At 43.1% G+C, this 20,774-nt stretch overlaps 1 protein-coding gene and 1 non-coding gene across 2 annotated transcripts; one reads left to right on the plus strand and one right to left on the minus strand.

Moving 5' to 3' along the window:
• Nucleotides 1–475: 475 nt before the first annotated feature.
• On the minus strand, nucleotides 476–5,134 carry LOC149279249 (protein PET100 homolog, mitochondrial-like). The gene is made up of 4 exons (XM_089501450.1): nucleotides 5,108–5,134; nucleotides 2,497–2,583; nucleotides 1,285–1,317; nucleotides 476–547 (listed from the first exon to the last, which is right to left on the minus strand). The coding sequence occupies exons 1-4, from the start codon at nucleotides 5,132–5,134 to the stop codon at nucleotides 476–478; spliced, it is 219 nt and encodes a 72-aa protein (XP_089357576.1).
• Nucleotides 5,135–20,410: 15,276 nt separating this feature from the next.
• Nucleotides 20,411–20,503, plus strand: TRNAI-UAU (transfer RNA isoleucine (anticodon UAU)). Its single transcript is given in 2 exon segments — nucleotides 20,411–20,448; nucleotides 20,468–20,503. It is a non-coding gene; the product is annotated as a tRNA-Ile (tRNA).
• The last annotated feature ends 271 nt before the right edge of the window (nucleotides 20,504–20,774 follow it).

A 20,774-nucleotide genomic window follows, 5' to 3' on the forward strand; every position in this document is an offset into this window, starting at 1 on the left:
GGAGCGCTATACATTCATCTGCGTGTAACTTTAGCCGACTGAGGACGATGGCAATTTGTTCCGCTAAAGGGATGCAAAGGGTATAAATCCCAGCTTTAAGATCACAGAAGCAGAAAAACAGCTGGTGTGGTCAGTTCGCCGAGACAGCCCCGGGACTACGGTCCAAAATTCAAAAGGAAAGGAAGCTGATGTTATTTGCCGTTTCAACAGAGTAGGTGGAACTGCTATTAAGGGAAGCAAGAAAGATGTGGAGGAGAGAGTGGAAATGTTTGGTGATCTACCGGAAGTTGAATAAAAAGGTACCCTTGTTTCAAGACGCCTGCAGTCCTAAGAACAATCAGTCTTTAATTTAGAACTGTACAAAACATTACGACTGTATGCGATCCGGCGGGAGAACGGGGTGTTGGGATAATGGTAGATCGTACAGGAGGACCAGTGGCTCGGTCCCAGCAGCCTCAGAGAGAAGAACTTCAGTCTACTTCATCCTGTCCTGCATTTCGTCTTTCATTTTTCTTAGTTTCTCTCTGTGCTCCTCTATTTCCCTCCTCTGCGCGATAAGAAAGAGAAGCGGTTGTAATGATGCCCGTTTCTGACAGGGTCTATTCTTACCAAGAGAAAACTTGTTCTTCAGACTTCTTTCTTCTGTTTTTATCCTCTTTTCGTAGCTTCTTTCTTGGTCCGTGAATCAGGCCTCCCGGTGGACATCTGCAAGAGGGCAGAGCTTCCAGGAAAATCCTCTCTCTCATTTCTCCAATCGGGGGAGAGGATGTTCCCGGACTGCTGCGCCCTTTTTGCAGATGTGCGCCAGGAGGCCTAATACACAGAGGATGAAATAAGACACCAAGAAAAGAGGATAAAGACAGAAGAAAGAAGTCTGAAGACAAGAAGATGCAAGATCAGAAGCCGAGCTGTGAGGAAAGGAGACAGGGAGACGGTAGGGAGACTGGAATTTTGTTGTACGTCATTTCACTTAAAGTCGCAGGCTCCAAAAGCATATCTGTGATGTCACTTGAGGACATACTGTACATCTTAGAGCTACACCATACTTCTCACGTGACTATAACCCAGGGATGTATTTAACTTGGGTGCTGCTCTAGGCCTGATCAAGGACGGTACCCCCAGTCACCCCCTTCACAGCCTCCATAGTGTAAGTGGGCCAGTTGGGGAGAGGGTGACCGTCCCTAGGTTTTGCGTCAGGGGGACTGCATCTTTAGGTCAGAATACATCACTGCTATACCCCTCCCTGTCTCCACCAACCCACAGTAATGCCCCTGTGTGCCTTACCACGTCCTCACGCTCTGGGGGGAAGATTTGTCTCTGGGGGGGGAAAAAGAAGACGTTAAGAACCAGGTTAGTGAACACACTGCAGACAAATGATTTAAATCACTCAATTTAAATGACTCAGAGGGGGTAAATGTACGAAGCCCCCACCTTCAGCCATTTGGGATTTATAAACAGAGAAATAGAAATTAGCTTTATGGGAACTGGTTAACCGCAGGGCAGGGGTCAGGGGTAGGTCCATGATAATACGGCTGCTGCTCACATATTGTACGAACAGCCGTAACTAAAGGCGCCAGACAAGGTAAGGCTGCGGAGGTGTGATGAGAGAGTAAGGATATATGTGTGTACTGTGAGAGAGTAAGGATGTGTGTGTGTGTGTGTACTGTGAGAGTAAGGATGTGTGTGTGTGTACTATGAGAGAGTAAGGGTGTGTGTGTGTACTGTGAGAGAGTAAGGATGTGTGTGTGTGTGTGTGTGTGTATACTGTGAGAGTAAGGATGTGTGTATGTGTACTGTGAGAGTAAGGATGTGTGTGTGTGTGTGTACTGTGAGAGTAAGGATGTGTGTGTGTGTGTGTACTATGAGAGAGTAAGGATGTGTGTGTGTGTACTGTGAGAGTAAGGATGTGTGTGTATGTACTGTGAGAGAGTAAGGATGTGTGTGTGTGTATGTACTGTGAGAGAGTAAGGATGTGTGTATGTGTACTGTGAGAGTAAGGATGTGTGTGTGTGTGTGTACTGTGAGAGTAAGGATGTGTGTGTGTACTGTGAGAGTAAGGATGTGTGCGTGTGTGTGTACTATGAGAGAGTAAGGATGTGTGTGTGTGTATACTGTGAGAGTAAGGATGTGTGTGTGTGTGTGTGTATGTACTGTGAGAGAGTAAGGATGTGTGTGTGTGTGTGTGTGTATGTACTGTGAGAGAGTAAGGATGTGTGTGTGTGTGTGTGTATGTACTGTGAGAGAGTAAGGATGTGTGTGTGTGTGTGTGTATACTGTGAGAGTAAGGATGTGTGTGTGTGTGTGTATACTGTGAGAGAGTAAGGATGTGTGTATGTGTACATGTGTACCTTGTAACCCGCCACTTTCGTGTAGCTGAGCTATTGTTTTTCACACGGGTTGGCGTTCTTGCGTTTATGTTTTTAGGGGTTCTACGCTGCGAGGTTTGCGTTCGGTTGTATGTACACGCGCATGTCTCGGAACAGAGGAGGCACTCACCTTACGCTTCACCACGTACTCCTCAAAGTACTCGGCCTGATTAGAAATCCAGAACATGGTAACAGGAAAGGACAGGTACAGGGCCATCTGAGGGGGCAAAAACACAGGGGGTGCATTGGCATAGAACAAGTAGCATTTAGGCACGGGCAGGACCCCCACAGATACTTTGGGGGTCAGGTCTAAAGAGCACAGAGATAAAACTAAAACAATTTACAAAAACACTGCATTGGTCGCTATGGTGAAAACACTGTATTTACCACTTACTTACCACCAAAATACGCCTGTCATGACACCCACATGGACCAGGCAGTATGCAGTTAACAATGCACATACAAACATATGTCTAAAGATAAAAATCAATTAAGCATTATTTTTCCATATATTGTTTATATCGGAATGTGGAGCAGTCACCATGGAAACAAATAGAAGGAAGCCCCCTGTTTTTTTTTATTTTTTGTAGGCTGAAGAACTTTTTTTTTTTATTTTCTGGGCCTCCCATCCACCTCTCAGTGCAGTTTTGCAGCTGGATAAACATAACTATACAGGGTGAGACTTTTGTAGGGTGAATATATTTTTAAGAATTAAGCTTTTAATGTCTGATGAAACTCCGCATCCACTCAGCGCTGTAGCTGTATAATTGGCCACTGGGGGGCAGCGTTGTTACACAGTTGAATCTGCGGTGTACACAATCTTAAAGGAACACTGCAGACATCACATGCATTTTAATGAATGGTCCCTTTAAATGTTGATGTGCATCGCCGGCTGAACACATCACCCTTCACATGATATACCCTGGGAATGCTGGGGGGGCAAGTGCGGAAACCCATCCCATTGATTTCAATGGGAGTGCTTCCCCCCCCCCCAACACCGATTGGCTGCTTGAAACAGCCAATCAGTAGGAAGAGTTGTAAGCTTGCGAGCCGGGCTCTCTCCACCTAATGTATCGGTTTGTCTTAGTCGGTCAATTCTCGTCCCGTCAGACCCCTTGAATATATTTATTGTATTAAGCGCTGCGTAAATTGTGGGATTTACCAACTACACAAGCAGTGCTATCAAATCCAACAGACAGTGTCAAAAAAAGGCTGCGTACTTTTCTAGCACATGGCTAATCCAAGGAGAAACATCGGTGTCATTCTGGAATCAAGAAGGATTTATTCAATTTGCTCAAAATTAGCACCAGCCTCCTGAAAAAATAATGCATATTTCAGACTTCACACTTTCTTAGGACTGCAAGGCAACCCCCTCCCTCCGGTACTTACCTTAGGGAGAAGCTGCAGCAGAACACCACCTTCACGGCTTGTGATCTCACTCCACCGATTGGCTGCTTGATGCAGCCAATCAGTGTTAGCAAAGCACAGGCACATACAGGGCCGGCCCTACAATGGGGCCGACTGGGGCAATTGCCCCAGGCGGCACTTCAGAAGGGGCGGCACTTTGCCTCCCCAAGCGTTTTTTTTTTGAAGCGGAGGAGAGAGAGAGGGGCACCGAGTGATTTTCGCTTACCGGCTCGGCGCCCCTCTCTCTCTCTCTCTCCTCTGCGGCGAGTTTCCCTGTTCGGTCTCGGTGCCGGCTTGTAATGCAGAGCGCCGGAAGTGACGCGAATTTCCGGCGCTCAGCATTACAAGCCGGCACCGTGGCAGCACAGGGAGACTCGCCGCAGGACTGTTTAAGGGTAAGTACCGGGGGGGGTAGATAATGCCGCCCCCCCCCCCCGGCGTCGGGCGGCATTTTAAACTTCGCCCCAGGCGGCGTTAAGTCTTCGGCCGGCCCTGGGCACATAGGTGGCCTTGTTAGTCCCCCCCCCCCGAACATTTGGCGAGCCAGCCGAACACATATAGCTTGGGGCATCTACAATCCTTTAACGTTTATTTCCGCCTTATCTCACATATATATAGTTAATACATTTTTATTTTGTGGCAATAAAATATTCTATGTAACAATTGCTTTTTATTGTCGGGAAAATTAACCCCTTAATGACAAAATGCATTGTTTTTTATGCCACAACTTTTGGTTGTCCAGCCCACCATGCTGATTTGTGGGACCACCACGGCGAACCGCAGGCAGGCACCTCCGCTCTGCACGATAACCTGCGCCCACCTCGAGTGCAGCACCTTAGATCTCCCCCAAGGCAGTCTATTTAACGGGGCCAACCAGGGACCACATATAGCGGGCATCATACCCACGTCATCACGCTGGTTCAGTGTTTCAGCAAAAGCTGGCATGCATGATCAAAAAAGTCACAGACCCACTCATATGACATCATAAGAGCACTCCAACACAGCAGGATGTTGTCATGTGTGACTTCTCACCTACACTTTTATTACCAAAGCTGCTAGCACTATTGCAGTTGAAATACCTTTCCTAACAACGGTTCGGCCTAATTTTAAATAGCAGGTGCCCTTTAATTAAAGCCTCCCTTGGTGCACAAGGGGACGTCAAAGGGCATTTATCACAGTGACATTAAACCGTGAACCACGCACACAGTAACGTGACCTCAGCCGGGGTCAAAAAACGTACTAATGAAAACATAAAGATTAACTTAATGACGTCACGATCACCGTTTACACAAGCCACCGAGAGCGATACCCAAGTCACGTGCACTCATATTTACCCTAAAAACCTCCAGCTTCACCCCCATTTTTTCCGTACGCCGCAGCCGGCCACGCCTCCTCGCTTCTCATTGGCTGACCCGCCTATCTCTAACTTTTCACGAGGGTAGGAACTATCCGTGATTATCTATTGGTCAAAATGAGTCTGAGGGCGGAGTTTCTGGGGTTTGATTTTTGCCATGTCTCTACAGGGCGTGCTTTTAAGAAAACAGCTGAAGACGCCATCTTAACTCCTGGCAAACCAGTGGCTCTGAATACAGTGATTCACCCGAGTAAAGCACAATAATTAGCAGTGAATATGCGGTTTACTTAGTAAAAGTTTCAAAATAATGAAATGTGGCAACCCTGTGGCTAAACATATAAAAAAATATTTTGTTATGGCCTGTGGTAAGAGTGATAAAGCACATGCCATGGTAACCAATAATATACTCTATGTTAACAACTGTACATTGTAATTGATGGTTCTCCAGGTACCGATACAATATATATAACCCAAGGATATATAAGGTGAGGGGCGTGTCTCGGTGCTCCATGAAACACGTATAAAGGTACAGGGCGTGACCGTTCATTGGAACAATTAGTCTGAATTAACAATGGGCAGACTCTTCCTCCGGTCAGGGCGCAGAGTTTTAACACTGGCCATCTTTCTTCATCTTGTAGGAGATGGTGTAGAGGCAACGTAGCCCAGCAGTAAAAGTTAAGTAATACCCCTATGAAAGCAGCGCCTTTTCTTGCTTCTGGTGCATGAGGACATCTCAGGGGTCGGATGTTACATGTTTATTCACAATACATTAAACCGCTAGGTGACCAGCCAGGGAACGTACGCCTTCCATGTAAAGCACTACCATGTAGTATGAAGAATGCATTACTGAGTAATGGATTTCCCTCTGTGAGTTTATGCATTCTCCATACTGCAGGGGACAGCACTTCTGCTTTTTTCTTTTTTCCCCTTCTCTCCTTTACTCTTTTCTTTCTTCCATCTTCTCATATTTCTCTTTCATCTCCTCTCCTTTTTCTTTTCTCCATCTCTTCTTTTCTCCTGTCTTCTATACCCAGTCTGGGAATGTGTTGGCCTTAATTGGTAGGAAATACATAAGAAACGGCTGAGCCCTTTTTTTTTGTATGTACCAGTGTATGCGAATGGACATTTTTTAGACAGTGAATTTGTGTATTTGGTTCACAGCTTTATTTGCACTGAATTAAATACAAGTTACTTAACTCGCTGTGGGAATATGGCCGAGGGCTGCATTGTATCCTACTTCAAACTATACTTTCTAACAGTGTAATTATATCAATTAGGAAGCGGGTGTTTAATGCAAAGTTTAATGATTACTATTAAAATATTAACAAGCTTTCTATATTACTACAGTAACAAAAACAACATCACAATTATTGTCAGATCATAATATTGGGTATAGCGGGCAGTTGCTCAACTCTTTTTTTTTTGCTATTAGTTCTACCTCACCAGCTGCTTTTGGATTTCTGCTTACATCATCGGCTTTCGTTTCATCTGGGTCTAAGTAAAAGAATGATGTAAGTTTAGCTATGGCCTTGTTGCCATAGCAACCAGCAGACAGGTCCAATTACATAGTACTTACATACATGTACCTACTTGAAAATGTGCCACACCCACTGCATCAAAGCCCTGCCCACTCTACCCAACCCACATAATAAGCATAATTTTGCTCTGACTTGCCATTGCCACGAACCCTGTAGGCACCTGCCCATGCCCAACGGGTTATGGTGCCATCAAGAGGCAGCACCAAGCCAAGAAAGACTCTTTTTTTACCTCTATGTTAGAATAAATGTATTTAGGTCAGGTTTACACACACACACAACACCATAGCTCCAATTACTACATGTTACCCCCGACAATTTCGGTTTCTTCAGAAGTGCTGCCGCACAGCTGAACGCTACTTCAGAAAATCAAAATCCAGCGAAGACTTTACTCACTATAAATTCATGCTTCACACCTACAACTCTGCCCTCTCTCTCGCCAAACAGCTCTACTTCTCCACTCTCATATCCCCCCTTTCTTCCAACCCACGACGCCTTTTTTCTACTTTCAACTCCCTTCTCTGTCCCTCCACACCCACACCACAAACCTCTCTCACTGCCCAAGATCTTGCTACCCACTTCAAAGAGAAGATTGAGACTATTAGAAAAGACCTCTTCCTTACAACTCCCTCCTACACCACTCACCACCACTCTCTCCATTCCTACTATACTAACTGCCTTTCCCCTATAACTGAAGAAGAGATAGCCACTCTTCTTTCTTCCTCTCACTCAACAATCTGCCCCTTTTACCCCATCCCTTCACACCTCACAAAGTCTCTATGTCCATCCCTTGGTCCATCACTTACCCACCTATTTAATCTTTCTCTATCATCTGGAACTGTACCATCTGCCTTCAAGCATGCGCTAATCACACCAATTCTAAAGAATCCTTCCTCAGATCCCGTCTGTTTGACTAACTACCGCCCTATCTCTCTGCTTCCTTTTACCTCTAAGCTGCTTGAACGGATTGTGTACAATCGCCTCACTAACTTCCTCTCCTCTAATTCCCTGTACAGTCTGGTTTCAAACCCCTTCACTCTACTGAAACAGCTCTAACAAAAGTCTCCAATGACTTGCTCTCTGCCAAAGCTAAAGGTCACTACTCTATTCTGATACTACTGGATCTCTCTGCTGCTTTCGATACTGTTGATCACCACCTTCTTCTAGACTCACTTGCTTCTATAGGCATTCGAGATACAGCTCTCTCCTGGATATCCTCATATCTGTCTAACTGTTCCTTCTCTGTCAACTTATCTGGCAAGACATCATCGTCTCTTCCACTTTCGGTTGGTGTCCCCCAAGGCTCAGTCCTTGGCCCTCTGCTGTTCTCTCTTTATACTTCATCTCTTGGCAAACTAATCAACTCATTTGGCCTCCAGTATCATCTATATGCAGATGATACCCAAATCTACCTGTCTTCTCCTGATCTCTCATGTCCCGTATTACCAATTGCTTGTCTGCTATTTCCTCATGGATGTCACAACACTACCTGAAACTTAATCTTTCTAAAACTGAACTCATTATCTTCCCTACCTCCATCTCCACTCCACTACCTGAATTCTTTATCACCATTAACAACACGACTATCTCTCCTACTAACCAGGCCGATGCCTTGGGGTCATCCTTGACTCAAACCTCTCCTTCATCCCTCACATTCAGTCCGTCGCCAGATCCTGCCACTTGCACCTAAAAAACATCTCTCGTATCCGCCCATTCCTCACCCAAGAATCCACAAAAACTCTGGTTCATTCACTTATCATTTCCCGTCTTGACTACTGCAACACTCTTCTGGTTGGCACTCCACTGTCTCGACTCTCTCCTCTACAGTCTATCCTAAATGCCGCTGCTAGGCTCATCTTCCTTGCACGTCGCTCCTCTTCTGCTTCCCCCCTCTGTGAAACCCTCCACTGGCTCCCAATTACCTTTAGAATTAAATTTAAGATCCTGGTACTGACATATAAGGCCATCCATAATACTGCTCCTTCGTACATTTCTGACCTCATTAGCAAATACTCTCCTACTCGATCCCTACATTCTTCCCATGGGCTAAGGCTCTCCTCCTCACTCATCACCTCTTCCTTTTCCCATCTACAAGATTTCACTCGAGCTGCCCCATATCTCTGGAATCTACCCCCAAGGAACCTTCAGCATTCACCCTCCCTCCCGACATTCAAGAAACATCTTAAAACTAGACTTGGGCACCAGGGGGCTCTTCGTGTTCGTCTTCGTGCTCGTCTTCGGGGAAAAAAAAATCTTCGTATTCCGCGAATATTCGCCCGTTCCTGTCTTCTCTTCGGGCGAATATTCGTTTTTTCTTCGTTTTTTCCGGTTAAGGGGTTAATACGGGGTTAACGCAGCTCTGGCGCCAGTACTTTAAATGTGTGTATCAGCAACTCCATTGGTCGCCAGCAGGGGGCCTCCTGCTGTCGACCAATGATCACAGTACCATATATAGCTAATATATTCTCGGGCAGAATATTCTGCTACTCAGTGTAAAACCAACAGAGGGCAGCGTTCTGTCCGAAGATATATTAGCCATATGTGGCAGTGTGTTCATTTTCATTTATTAATTATTTAAATAAAATATATTTCCATGATCCGCTGGTCTCCCCGCTGCAACAGTTAAATGTCCGCACTCGCGGACATTAATTTTGTCGAACTTCCAAACTCTTTTTTTCTATTTATTTAGGGGGTTTTTTGTATTAAACTGTTAGACTGTGGCTAATATATCTTTGGACAGAATGCTGCCCTCTGTTGGTTTTACGTCGAGTAGCAGAATAACTTTGGATTTCAAACATATGCTACTTAATGTAAAACCAACAGAGGGCAGCATTCTGTCCAAAGATATATAAGCCATATGGGGCCGTGTGCTCATTTGCATTTATTCCCATGATCCTTTCGTCTAACAGTTTAATACAAAAAAAACCCAAAATAAATAGAAAAAAAGAGTTTGGAAGTTCGACAAAATTAATGTCTGCGAGTGCGGACATTTAACTGTTGCAGCGGGGAGACCAGCGGATCATGGGGATATATTTTATTTAAATAATTAATAAATGAAAATGAACACACTGCCACATATGGCTAATATATCTTCGGACAGAATGCTGCCCTCTGTTTGTTTTACGTTGAGTAGCAGAATAACTTTGGATTTCAAGCATATGCTACTTAATGTAAAACCAACAGAGGGCAGCATTCTGTCCGAAGTTATAGTAAGCTATTTATACTAAGTTAAATGTCCGTACCGGCGACTTTGTTGGTCGCTGGCACTGACATTTAACTGACACAGTGGGGAGACCACTGGTGTCCCTGCTGTGTCAGTTAAATGTCCGTACCAGTGACTTTGTTGGTCACTGGCACGGACTTTTAAGTTAACTGGTGCAGCAGGGTCCCAGGTTGCTTTTTTTTTCTGCCTAGCAACTAGTGGTAAGGGGCCGTGCGAGTGAGCCTATTGGTCGCTTGCACAGCCCTTTACCCTACAGATTTCTGCTCCCATTATCCAACGCAGCATTGCAGGGGTTAACGGGAGCGGAAATCAGGAATTAAAAAGGCTGTGCAAGTGAGCCTATTGGTCACCTGCAGGGTCTTCCTCTGGCATCAACCAATTGTTTGATGCCAGAGGAAGACCCTGCAGGTGACCAATAGGCTCACTCACACTGCCCTGTAACCCCTGACGACGAACCTTCTGATTTCCACTTCAGTCAACTCCCGCGATGCTGTGAAGATAAGGTAAATTAGATGGGGGAGGGACCGGGTAGATTAGTAGACGAAGGCGAAGATTCTTCGTGTGTGGGTCTTCGTCTTCGCCTACGTTTTACCTGCACTGTCTTCTCTTCTTCATGTCTTCGGAACGAACACGAAAACGCACTCTTCGTGTTCGTTTTCATGTTCGCCCGAAGACGAATGCACAAGTCTACTTAAAACCCACTTCTTCAGAGAAGCCGCACCATCTGTCACTGATACAACCACCACAATACCTCTCACCCTTTCTCTATGCCTTATGTTTGTCACCCCATTTCCCTCTAGATTGTAATCTTGCAGCCGAGTCTCTCCACCAAATGTATCGGTTTGTCTTAGTCTGTCAATTCTTGTCTTGTCATATCCCTTGAATTTATGTATTGTATTAAGCGCTGCGTAAATTGTTGGCGCTATATAAATAAAATAATTAATTAATTAATTAATAATAATAATATATACATATATACATCAGGTAAAATTATAAACTCATTTTTATTAAGGTCCTTAGTCCTTCAAAGTAAAAACCATGGCAGTACTCATTCCATAAAGTGCGGGAGTGAAAAAAGGCGAATGCTTAACACCTTATGGTTAAGGTTATCAAAAGCCACCTTACTATAATTGCTGAAAAAACCTACTATAGATATCAGTGATTCCAATTAAAAACTGAAAAAAACCTGTTGATGCCGCAAGACTCCGCCCTTGAATCGGTTTGGAGGCTGAGATTAAATAATTCGATTTTAACTAAATTAAGTAATTAAATAATGATCTATTCAGCTTCTGACGCTCACAAGAAAAAAAGAAGAGCTGCAGCAGCGATTAATCTAATCTTGATCTGCACAATGTAAACAAATGTTAACAAAACAAAAGTCTGTGTTATGTGCATATAGTTATAAAGTTGATATAAACAAGGATCTGTTTTTTTATATGTGATGATACCAATAAATGATGTTTTAACATAGAATGGTCATATAGCTCCAAATCAACCAATTGTACATAATATATGGCAACAATTTGATTGTTTCTCTTAAACAGTAATAGTATGGATAGACTGTCAAAATCCCTTACAAGCACCTGCACATGCACACACATGTACACTGCCCATAGAAACACACAAACCATACCCATGTATACACTTGCTCATACACACATATACACCGATCAGCCATAACATTATGACCACTGACAGATGAAGTGAATAAGACTGATAATCTTGTTATCATGGCACCTGTCAGTGGGTAAGATATATCAGACAGCAAGTGAACATTTCATCCCCAAAGTTGATGTGTTAGAAGCAGGAAAAATGTGTAAGGATCTGGGCGACTTTGACAAGGGCCAAATTGTGATGGCTAAAATTGCAGCTCTTGTGGGGGGTTCCGGGTCTGGAGTACCTATCAAAAGTGGTCGAAGGAAGGAGAACCAGTGAACCGGTGAGAGGGTCAAGGGCAGCCAAGACTCATTGATGCACATGGGGGTGAAAAAAGTTAATGCTGTTCTGAAAGGTGTCAGACACAGTGCATCACGGTTGGTTGCGTATTGGGTTGCGTAGCCGCAGACCAGTCAGGATGCCGATGCTGCCGAAAGAGCCTACAATGGGCACGTGAGCATAAGCACAAGATCAATGGAAGAAGGTGGCTGGGCGGATGAATTACGTTTTCATTTACATCACGTAGATGGCCAGGTGTGCGCGTTGATTACCTGGAGAAGACATGGCACCAGGATGCATCTATGAAGGCCGCACCTTGCAATTTACAGGTTTTAAAGGATCTTCTGCTAACGTCTTGGTGCCAGATACCACAGCACACCTTCAGAGGTCTAGAGGAGTCCATGCCTCGACGGTTCAAGGCTGTTTTTTTTTTATTCCAGCGCATTCAAAATGTTTGAATCAGCATAGCCATGGTATATTTCAAATAAAATACCATTCGGAGAAATAGCATTAGCTAGAGAACACACGGGTCCATCTTTCTCCATTTTTTTCTATGTTTTAAATAAAACATTTATATTTTTTTAATCTGTCATTATTTGTACTCCATCTTTATAATCAGCTGACCCTGAGACTCTTTGAGTATTAATCCTTTAATAGCCCATCATGAAGGTTCTATATAGTGACTTATCAAATGTCTTCCAAATGGCTCTGATACCGGTCCTCGTAGAAGTCTAGACTTGTCATTGTTTAAAGATACACTTTATTGAGTCACCTGCATTCAATCAGGGATATCAACCATAACACAATGATAGCAAAAGCACCAATTGAGAATACATTATCACAGCAGTATACAATAGGAAGGTATCAGCCCCCCAGGAATCTCCCTTCACCCTGAGATTGGGGCATGCTAGTAATTCATTCAACAAAAATAAAACATTGCTCATGCTTGATTTCAAACTTATAATTATACAGGTATTAAGTATAGTTTGCAGCATTGTACAATAGGTTTGCATGTCCTTCTGGTATACACCCACAGAAAGCTAATTAACCTTTTTATCAGTGCTAATAAATTATGCACAGTTTGGCTTAGTTCAAAAACTGATATTGGTGGCTTTAGGATTGCCTGCTGACGGTAGCCCGGCATCCGACAGTCACAAAAGCCACAGTAGGGATACGATTCAGGTGCACCTCTGGCACCAACCCAGGGCAGGTACCTTAATGCTTGGAGTTCTTTGGGTCCCTAGACCTACGGTCAAAGACTATGGTTTTAGACTTCTGGTTGAAGATAAAATGGTCAGTCTAGAAAAGCCTCTTACAGATTCTATGGGAATCAATGACTGTTTCTACATAACCCCCTATATTTCTGTCTATGAATGGAAAAAGGTCAGGTTGCATTCAGCTGCCTGGCTCAGCCCAACTTTATTGTAGAGGAAGAAGTCTGAGCATCAACTGGTTTAAACGCCTGCTACTACCGTGATGTAGGTCCTCACGTCACACCCACATGGTTAATATAACGGTCAAGTGTATCCCAGCTCTGCTTCATCTGATGCCACATCTCAGCTGGCTAATCCACCTCCAGTATTTGTCATGGTCAGAACCTGGCCTCAGGAGGAGCCCTAACACTAACACACACTCAGGCACTCAAACTTACACACACACACACATACAGACACTCACCCCCCGGATCTGCCCATGGTATCTCTGCTATAACAGTTGAATGTTGAATGGTTTCTGTCTAGTAAATTATTCATGCATACATTTGCATTTCAAGTTCAAAGTGGTAGAATTGGCGCAATTAACATAGCGATCAATGGACGGCTCTTGCTAATTACCTCTTTGTCCTAAAAGTTCACACGCATCCCCTTTGCCTTACGCTTGTATTGTTGATTGTATTGTTGATTGTATACTGCCACTCTGCTCCCCCCGAGATACGCTGCCATTCTGCCCCCAAGATGTGCCCCCCCCCACTTACCAAAGCAGACTCCCGTGTGTCTTGCGGGGCCGGCAGGGGACACCTACGCAATACGCGTAGACAACTTCCGGTGCCTGCATGATGCGCTTTAACAATCTCCCTTGCCGGGACTCCCCTCGTGGGAATTCCCGGCAAGGGAGATTGTTAAAGCACATCGAGCTGCGGCGCCGGCAGCGGAGGTCGTTCACGCTCATCGCCGCTGCCGGTGAACGTCTGCACGATGCGCCTAGACAATCTCTTGTGCCGGCACCCCCCCGTGGAAAGTGCTGGCAGGGGAGGCTGTCTGAGCGTATCAGAGAGTAGGATACAGGTCCCCTGCACCGCTGCGGGGGATCTGTATCCTAACCCTGCTGCCTGCCCAGCGCCCGGAACTGCATGTCCCGAGCGTCGGGTGCTAGACCCCGAATATAGGCTGCACCCCCACTTTAAAGACTTAAAGTGGGGGAAAAAAGTGCGGCCTATATTCGGGCCAATACGGTATGTTATGCTTGTCCCCTCCACATGCATAATACTTTATTTACTCACTGTGCATACAACATCTGCTAACAATCCCAATCTACAGGACTTTTTGCAGGAATTAAGCTCAGTTGTCAGGAATGTTCAACAGAAATGTAATTTCCACACCATTTTCCATATAACCACTTTGTATGGAACGCAACGTGATCTCTGAAGTTCACTTCTTGATGATTCTCACCAGGTCACGGACACACTCAGCATCCTACCCACCCATAGAACGTGCTATGCGTTGTCATCGCTATACATTAATTTAAGAACATACGTTGTCACGCACCCCCTTTCACACACCCTTTATTTATATTCAGTCTTTCAAAACCTGCAACTAACCTCTCCCTATCCTAATTAAAGAGAGAATGATCATTCTCGTGATATTTTGTTCCCATTTGGAATTGAATTCCCCATTATCGTAAAGGATTAGCCGAGTATCCAGTTGCCATCTTTGATATTGTTATCTTCATACGGATCTGACATGTTGAGGGAGATTTTCCGGACTTCTGTTCATCTCAGGAAGCAGTCCGTACTTTGGAAGTTACAAGCTGCTTTCTTTGGGCACCTGCCTGCTATCCTGAATCCAAAACAAGACCAAAGACTGATTAAGGTTTGAGTCTTTACGTTCAAAGCGCTGAAACTGCTCCAAAAGTACAGGTTTTCTTTAAAAAAAACATTATATATTCCCATTCCATTTCCAATAAAACTCATCATATTTCGGTGGATTCTAGAATCATCATAATCTTAGAAGGAACATTTGTAGGGTGGTGTCCCAAAACCTGTCAGGTGGCTGTCTTTGGAAAGAGGGCAGCCACCACACCTGCACTGGAAATTATAGGGTGGCACAAGAAAAGCCTGGGGCAAATCCCAAGGGTGTGCCTTATGTTTTGGAAATAGCAGAGCTGGTATAAAACCATAGGGAATGCTGATAGAGTAGGGTCTGTACTCTAACGAAAGGTACGGAAGGATACAGGGGATAATGGAAAAGCTGTAGCAATGGAAACTCTAGTATGTGTAGTATGTGTTAGGAGAAGATGCAATATGCTGTAGGGGGGGGGGGATTTGTATTTTAAAGAAGCTGTAGGGCAGAATAGACATGCGATGATACATTTCCATCTTGGGGTGCATTTAAGAGTTTGGGAAACCTTGTGCCTTCTACACGTTCAGATTCCCCTCAGTTTACTGGGCTGTGGTAATGGAGGTCTCAGATCAATAATAGCTGGAGAGGCACAAATTATCCCACCCTAAATTATTTTACCCTGGGGTAGATTCCTCCCCATGTCAATAAAACAATGTTACTGTTGCAGAAAGATGACCTCCCTGGCGCTCGTCGTTAGCTGCTTACTCATCGCATCCGCAAGTAAGTATCCTCTCTTTTTGTACACCTTTTTGGCATGCCTAAAAACGATAGACCATTTTCCCTTTTCTTTTGGTCCTTGTATTTAACTTGGAGAGATCTCTGTGCTGATGGCTGACAGAAGAATGTAGAACTTGGAAGAACTTTTTCTCAGTTCCATGTATCTATGTGATAAGGCCAGGCTCTACAAAATGAGCATCTGCTTAATGTATGATCTTGAAAAACGGGGAGGGGGAGGCTGGGAATTGTTGCAATAACAATTAGATTTCTTGATTATTTGTATGTATTTATTGTGTTTGACGTTACCACATTTGTAGGTATTGATTCCGATATATTTACTGTAATTAACTCTGCTGCTGTATTTGAAATTTTTCATGTTACTTTTGTGATTTATTTTGCAAAGTATCTTGTAAGTAATTGTGTCTGAAATTGCCATACACTATTAAGTTGGTGTCTTAACATTGACTTAAAATGAGGTAGAATGTTATTCTTTTCATGTCAGACAACACCCCTTCTTATACAAGATACTATATAGCCTATTCTAGCCTTTGCTGCTGCTGATTGACATTGTGCATTGCTCTGCATTTATCAATGTTAATCTCACCTGAAACTTGAGAAGTTGAGAATAAAAGTTCTCTTCTGAATGTATCACCTTACATATCTATAAGTCATCTGTAAAAAATGAGACATACCTTTGCATGTCCACGGCACTGCCAGATCTCAAGGCTCTTGAGTCTAAATTGAAAGAATCTTGTAACTCATTGGATCTCTCAATGAACAACAGAACCGCGATGTCTGTGGTTCATTGAGGACTCTCATGCCATACAACGTGCTTCTATGTGGGACCAACCCATTCAATGATATGGCCTATGCAGTTATGGTTGCATGTGCATGTAGAGAAAAACACTTGCAGTCCCTTGAAGTGAAAAACAACGTAGAAATGATATGTGGGTCTCAGTGAAAAAATGACATTCCCTTTAAACCAGGACTTTGGTCCAATGGAGCACTGCCTTCCTAATCATGGTTATCAAATTAAAAATAATTGTTATTGTAATGAAATGTATTTCAGCCACAAGAACACGTTTTGAATACTAGAAGGCTGTTGGATTTGTGCTGTGCTCTAAAAATATGTTTTTCATTTTCTAATTTAATATGTAAAGGTGCTCAGATTTGGTGGTGGGGTGGGAGTAATGGAGGAAGATCATCAGGAGGTTATAACCCTGGTGGAGGAGGATCATCTGGAGGGAATAACCCTGGTGGAGGAGGATCGTCTGGAGGTTATAACCCTGGTGGAGGAGGATCATCTGGAGGTTATAACCCTGGTGGAGGAGGATCATCTGGAGGTTATAACCCTGGTGGAGGAGGATCATCTGGAGGGAATAACCCTGGTGGAGGAGGATCATCTGGAGGTTATAACCCTGGTGGAGGAGGATCATCTGGAGGGAATAACCCTGGTGGAGGAGGATCATCTGGAGGGAATAACCCTGGTGGAGGAGGATCATCTGGAGGTTATAACCCTGGTGGAGGAGGATCATCTGGCGGTTACAATCCCCCTGGCGGAGGATCTGGGAACACTGGGAAAAAAAGTGTGTTTACGTGCAGAACAAGTAATGGAAGTGGCAGCACAGCACGATGCCCAGTTGGTAAGATAATTGTCAATGTATTGCCACGTCACCTCAAAAATGTCCTGTAATTTTCATTAATTTTAATACTTACTACAGAGCACTATAAGCATAGAGTAGCACAGATGCTCTCCTGTGGACAACCCAAAAGGTTCTCCAGAAGAACATGTTTTTGCTCCGAGAAAACATAACACAACGATAGCTGTTTTGGAAAATGTGTCAACACAGTAAGCAAGCTCCAAGTTCTATAGAAGGCAATATAGGTTTCCTGTGACTGACTGTTTTACATTGGATGATCTCAGGATACGTAGGTTTCACAATCCCAGTGTCATCTATCACTTCCACACCTCTAATTAGAAAGGAACAAACCCTCTGGCCGTTCATTTGGGAAATATTTTGCTAAAAACATATATTAAACTTAAAAACCAAAAATAACATGCTTTTGGCAAAGCAATTCTATCAAACAAATAGTTATTTTGATCACCCAAATCTGTCTTGGGGTGCCAGACAAATCCAGAGGGTCCATACACTACTTGAGAGTCATACATCCTAGAAATACAAGTATGTACTAGAAGAAAATGAACCATAACAAATACTTTTCTCGCATGGTCCTCACATTTAAGAGAAGCAAAGTCAAACAAACCTCATAGAAGTTATAACTCTGTTGTGATTACTGGGTTTTCCTTGATCATGAGAACAAAATTGCTAACTTAAGGAAAATGACCCGTAAGTGTATGGAAGTCTAGTGACTCCTTTATAGAGGAAACTTTGAACTAAAGTCAGGGGTTATTTCAGAGTTCCATATGGACCCATACGATATTCCGGGCTAAGTCATACAAAACAAGGGTATCTCTTGATGTTCTACTTTTCCACCCTGCTTGTCCACTTGTGGCTCCAATTGTGGACTCTCGGTTACATGGCACCCCTTCCCAGTCAATCCCAGTCCCCTTCCCAAAATAGATACATTTTTTGAGCATGTTCCACTATTTATTACTAAAGTCTTTATAACCAAGCCTTTAATTAATTTGACTAAGAGTGCATATAGTTCTTTTGCCTTAGAGTTCTTGGTTGTAAGTCCAGCTTGAGAATGACTGTATATCTCTTTTATAGGATACATCCCCACTGGCTGTGCTTGTGGAAAGGGCTGTGGCTCATGGAACATCGAGAATGAAAACACCTGCCGCTGCCAGTGTAACGAGATGGACTGGACTTCTGCCCGCTGCTGCAAGGTTGAATAAAATGCTCCTCACTGGATCACCTTTACTCGCCATGCATCTTTTTGTACATTAGTTTGCTTATGAAAACAATTTTAAAAAATAAAGCTTGTTATACGTGAGTCTTCATTGTACAAAGCATAATGAAATGAAGTTGTAATTCTACGAATCTACTAGATTTATGGAACAATACAATGACTGGCCAAGGTTCCAAGTAGTTTGCTTTTACAGAGTCTATTCTCACATTGCATTCTCACAGTCTAATTTATATAGTCACCAGAATGAGGAATCTGCACACACACCAAAGGAACTCAGGTGCTTAACTGTGCCAGGAAGGGCCAGCTCCCCAGTAGATCAAAATAAATAAAGGCTCCAGGCAGTCAAGGGTTCCAGCTCAGGCAGATTTATTGAAGGAGAAGGACAACAACGTTTCGACCTCACGATGAGGTCTTTATCAAGTTAACCACACAAGCAAAAGTAAGAGTTTAAATAGCACATATCAATAAATGGATAGCCAATCAAAAGACCAATCCAATCTAGCACCATGTGTAGCATAATTGATGATCATGCATTAACATAAGTAAATATTCATACATCCCATAATAAATAAATGAAATACTTGCAGATGTTAACATTTTCTTTTAACATCTGCAAGTATCTCATTTATTTATAATTTTGAATATTTACTTATGTTAATGCATGATCATCAATTATACTACATATGGTGCTAGATTGGATTGGTGCGATGAGACTAACATACACAGCAGGGTCACGTTACGTCACCCCCACCACTTTCCCGTCTCCGAAAGAGGACTGACTCTTGTCGAAGATTTTTTTCCCTTGGTGCTGCCCACTCCTGCCCTTCATAAAGTCATGATTTATTGGTTTCTGAGGAGTCACTTGAATTAAGTATCTAAAGCAACTTGCCAAGACCCAAAATGTCTAGGTCCGCTTTACTTCTTTATTACTAATAAAGCCAACATCTTAATGGTTTCTCTGGAAATAACTAAAGGCTGAGAGTCAAGTTTAAGTTACAACCATGGGTAAAGTGTATAGAGCCTTTAAAAATAGTGTTTTCTTTGACTAGGACATCAAAAACCGCATCAGGTTTTAATAGTTTGGTGATAGACGTCCAGGGTGATGCACATACTATAAACCAGAAAACAACAGCTGAAGACGAATGGTTTAGCGACTGGGTCGACTCGTTAAGTCTTATTGTAGTCATCTGTTCATCCCCACTCTTTGAGGGGTCTCGTGTCAACGGGGCAGTGGTCTTGGATCACTAACTCTAAGTGATTGAGTATGACGTTAAACATGTGTTCATGCTGTCGGTCACCTCCTGTTACAATAATGTTTTTTTTCCTGCAATCAAAGAAAATAATAAAAATTGCCAAACAGTAAAAATAGTATTTTTTCTGGCGAACTACATGGTAAGAATGCAAATTAACACGTTGAATGTAGTGTAAAAAAATACTAACAGTGAAAAGCATCGGAATAGTACTGTTTCAGTAAAGTAAAGCACAACGTACACTAGGTGGTGATCTCTACTAATCTTAAAACCCCAATCTCAGATTATACTGAAATATAAGATGTTTGTGTGGAAGAACACCAATTAACAAAGAAGCTATAAAACATTAATTAAAAGAAGTACGTTCCTAGCTGTATATAATGCATGGTTAATGTGGGTCTTCAAAGTCATCTTACTGATTTCAAGGTGCTGTACCACTTAAACGGAAGCTCGCTTGCATGTTAACTAATGAAAAATTTGATCTGATATGTTATCTTTTCCTCTGAATATTTCATAACATAAAACCAAAAATTTTACATGCTTTTTGGAATTCTGCAGTCCTGGTGGGAGCGGGGGGGGGGTCTCATGCCATAATGAGTCACACAAAAGGTTCAAATTGGTCGACCATGTATAGCTCCAGTGGCGCAATCGGTTAGCGCGCGGTACTTATAAGGCAGTATCCAGTGAGCAATGCCGAGGTTGTGAGTTCGAGCCTCACCTGGAGCATGTTTTGCACCGCATTTAAGTATATGTAAAACAAATAAATATACTAGTCATAAAAGGGTTATATACAAAAAAGGGCAATTCTGGTTCAAAGTTTGAAAAAAAATTTTATATTGTCATCATATCTACCAATGAAATGTTCCAGATTGGACGTTTCCAATGGTTGCTAAGGTAATAACAGTTTTTTAAACTTTGGACCATTGTTAGGTAAAAACCCTGTTGTTGCACAAAAGTCAACACACGATCGAGACAAAATTACTATCTGCAGAACTGC

The sequence above is a fragment of the Sceloporus occidentalis genome, unplaced genomic scaffold (genome assembly GCF_023333645.1).
Source record: "Sceloporus occidentalis isolate IW3139 unplaced genomic scaffold, rSceOcc1.0.p SCAF_174, whole genome shotgun sequence".
Taxonomy (NCBI): domain Eukaryota; kingdom Metazoa; phylum Chordata; class Lepidosauria; order Squamata; family Phrynosomatidae; genus Sceloporus; species Sceloporus occidentalis.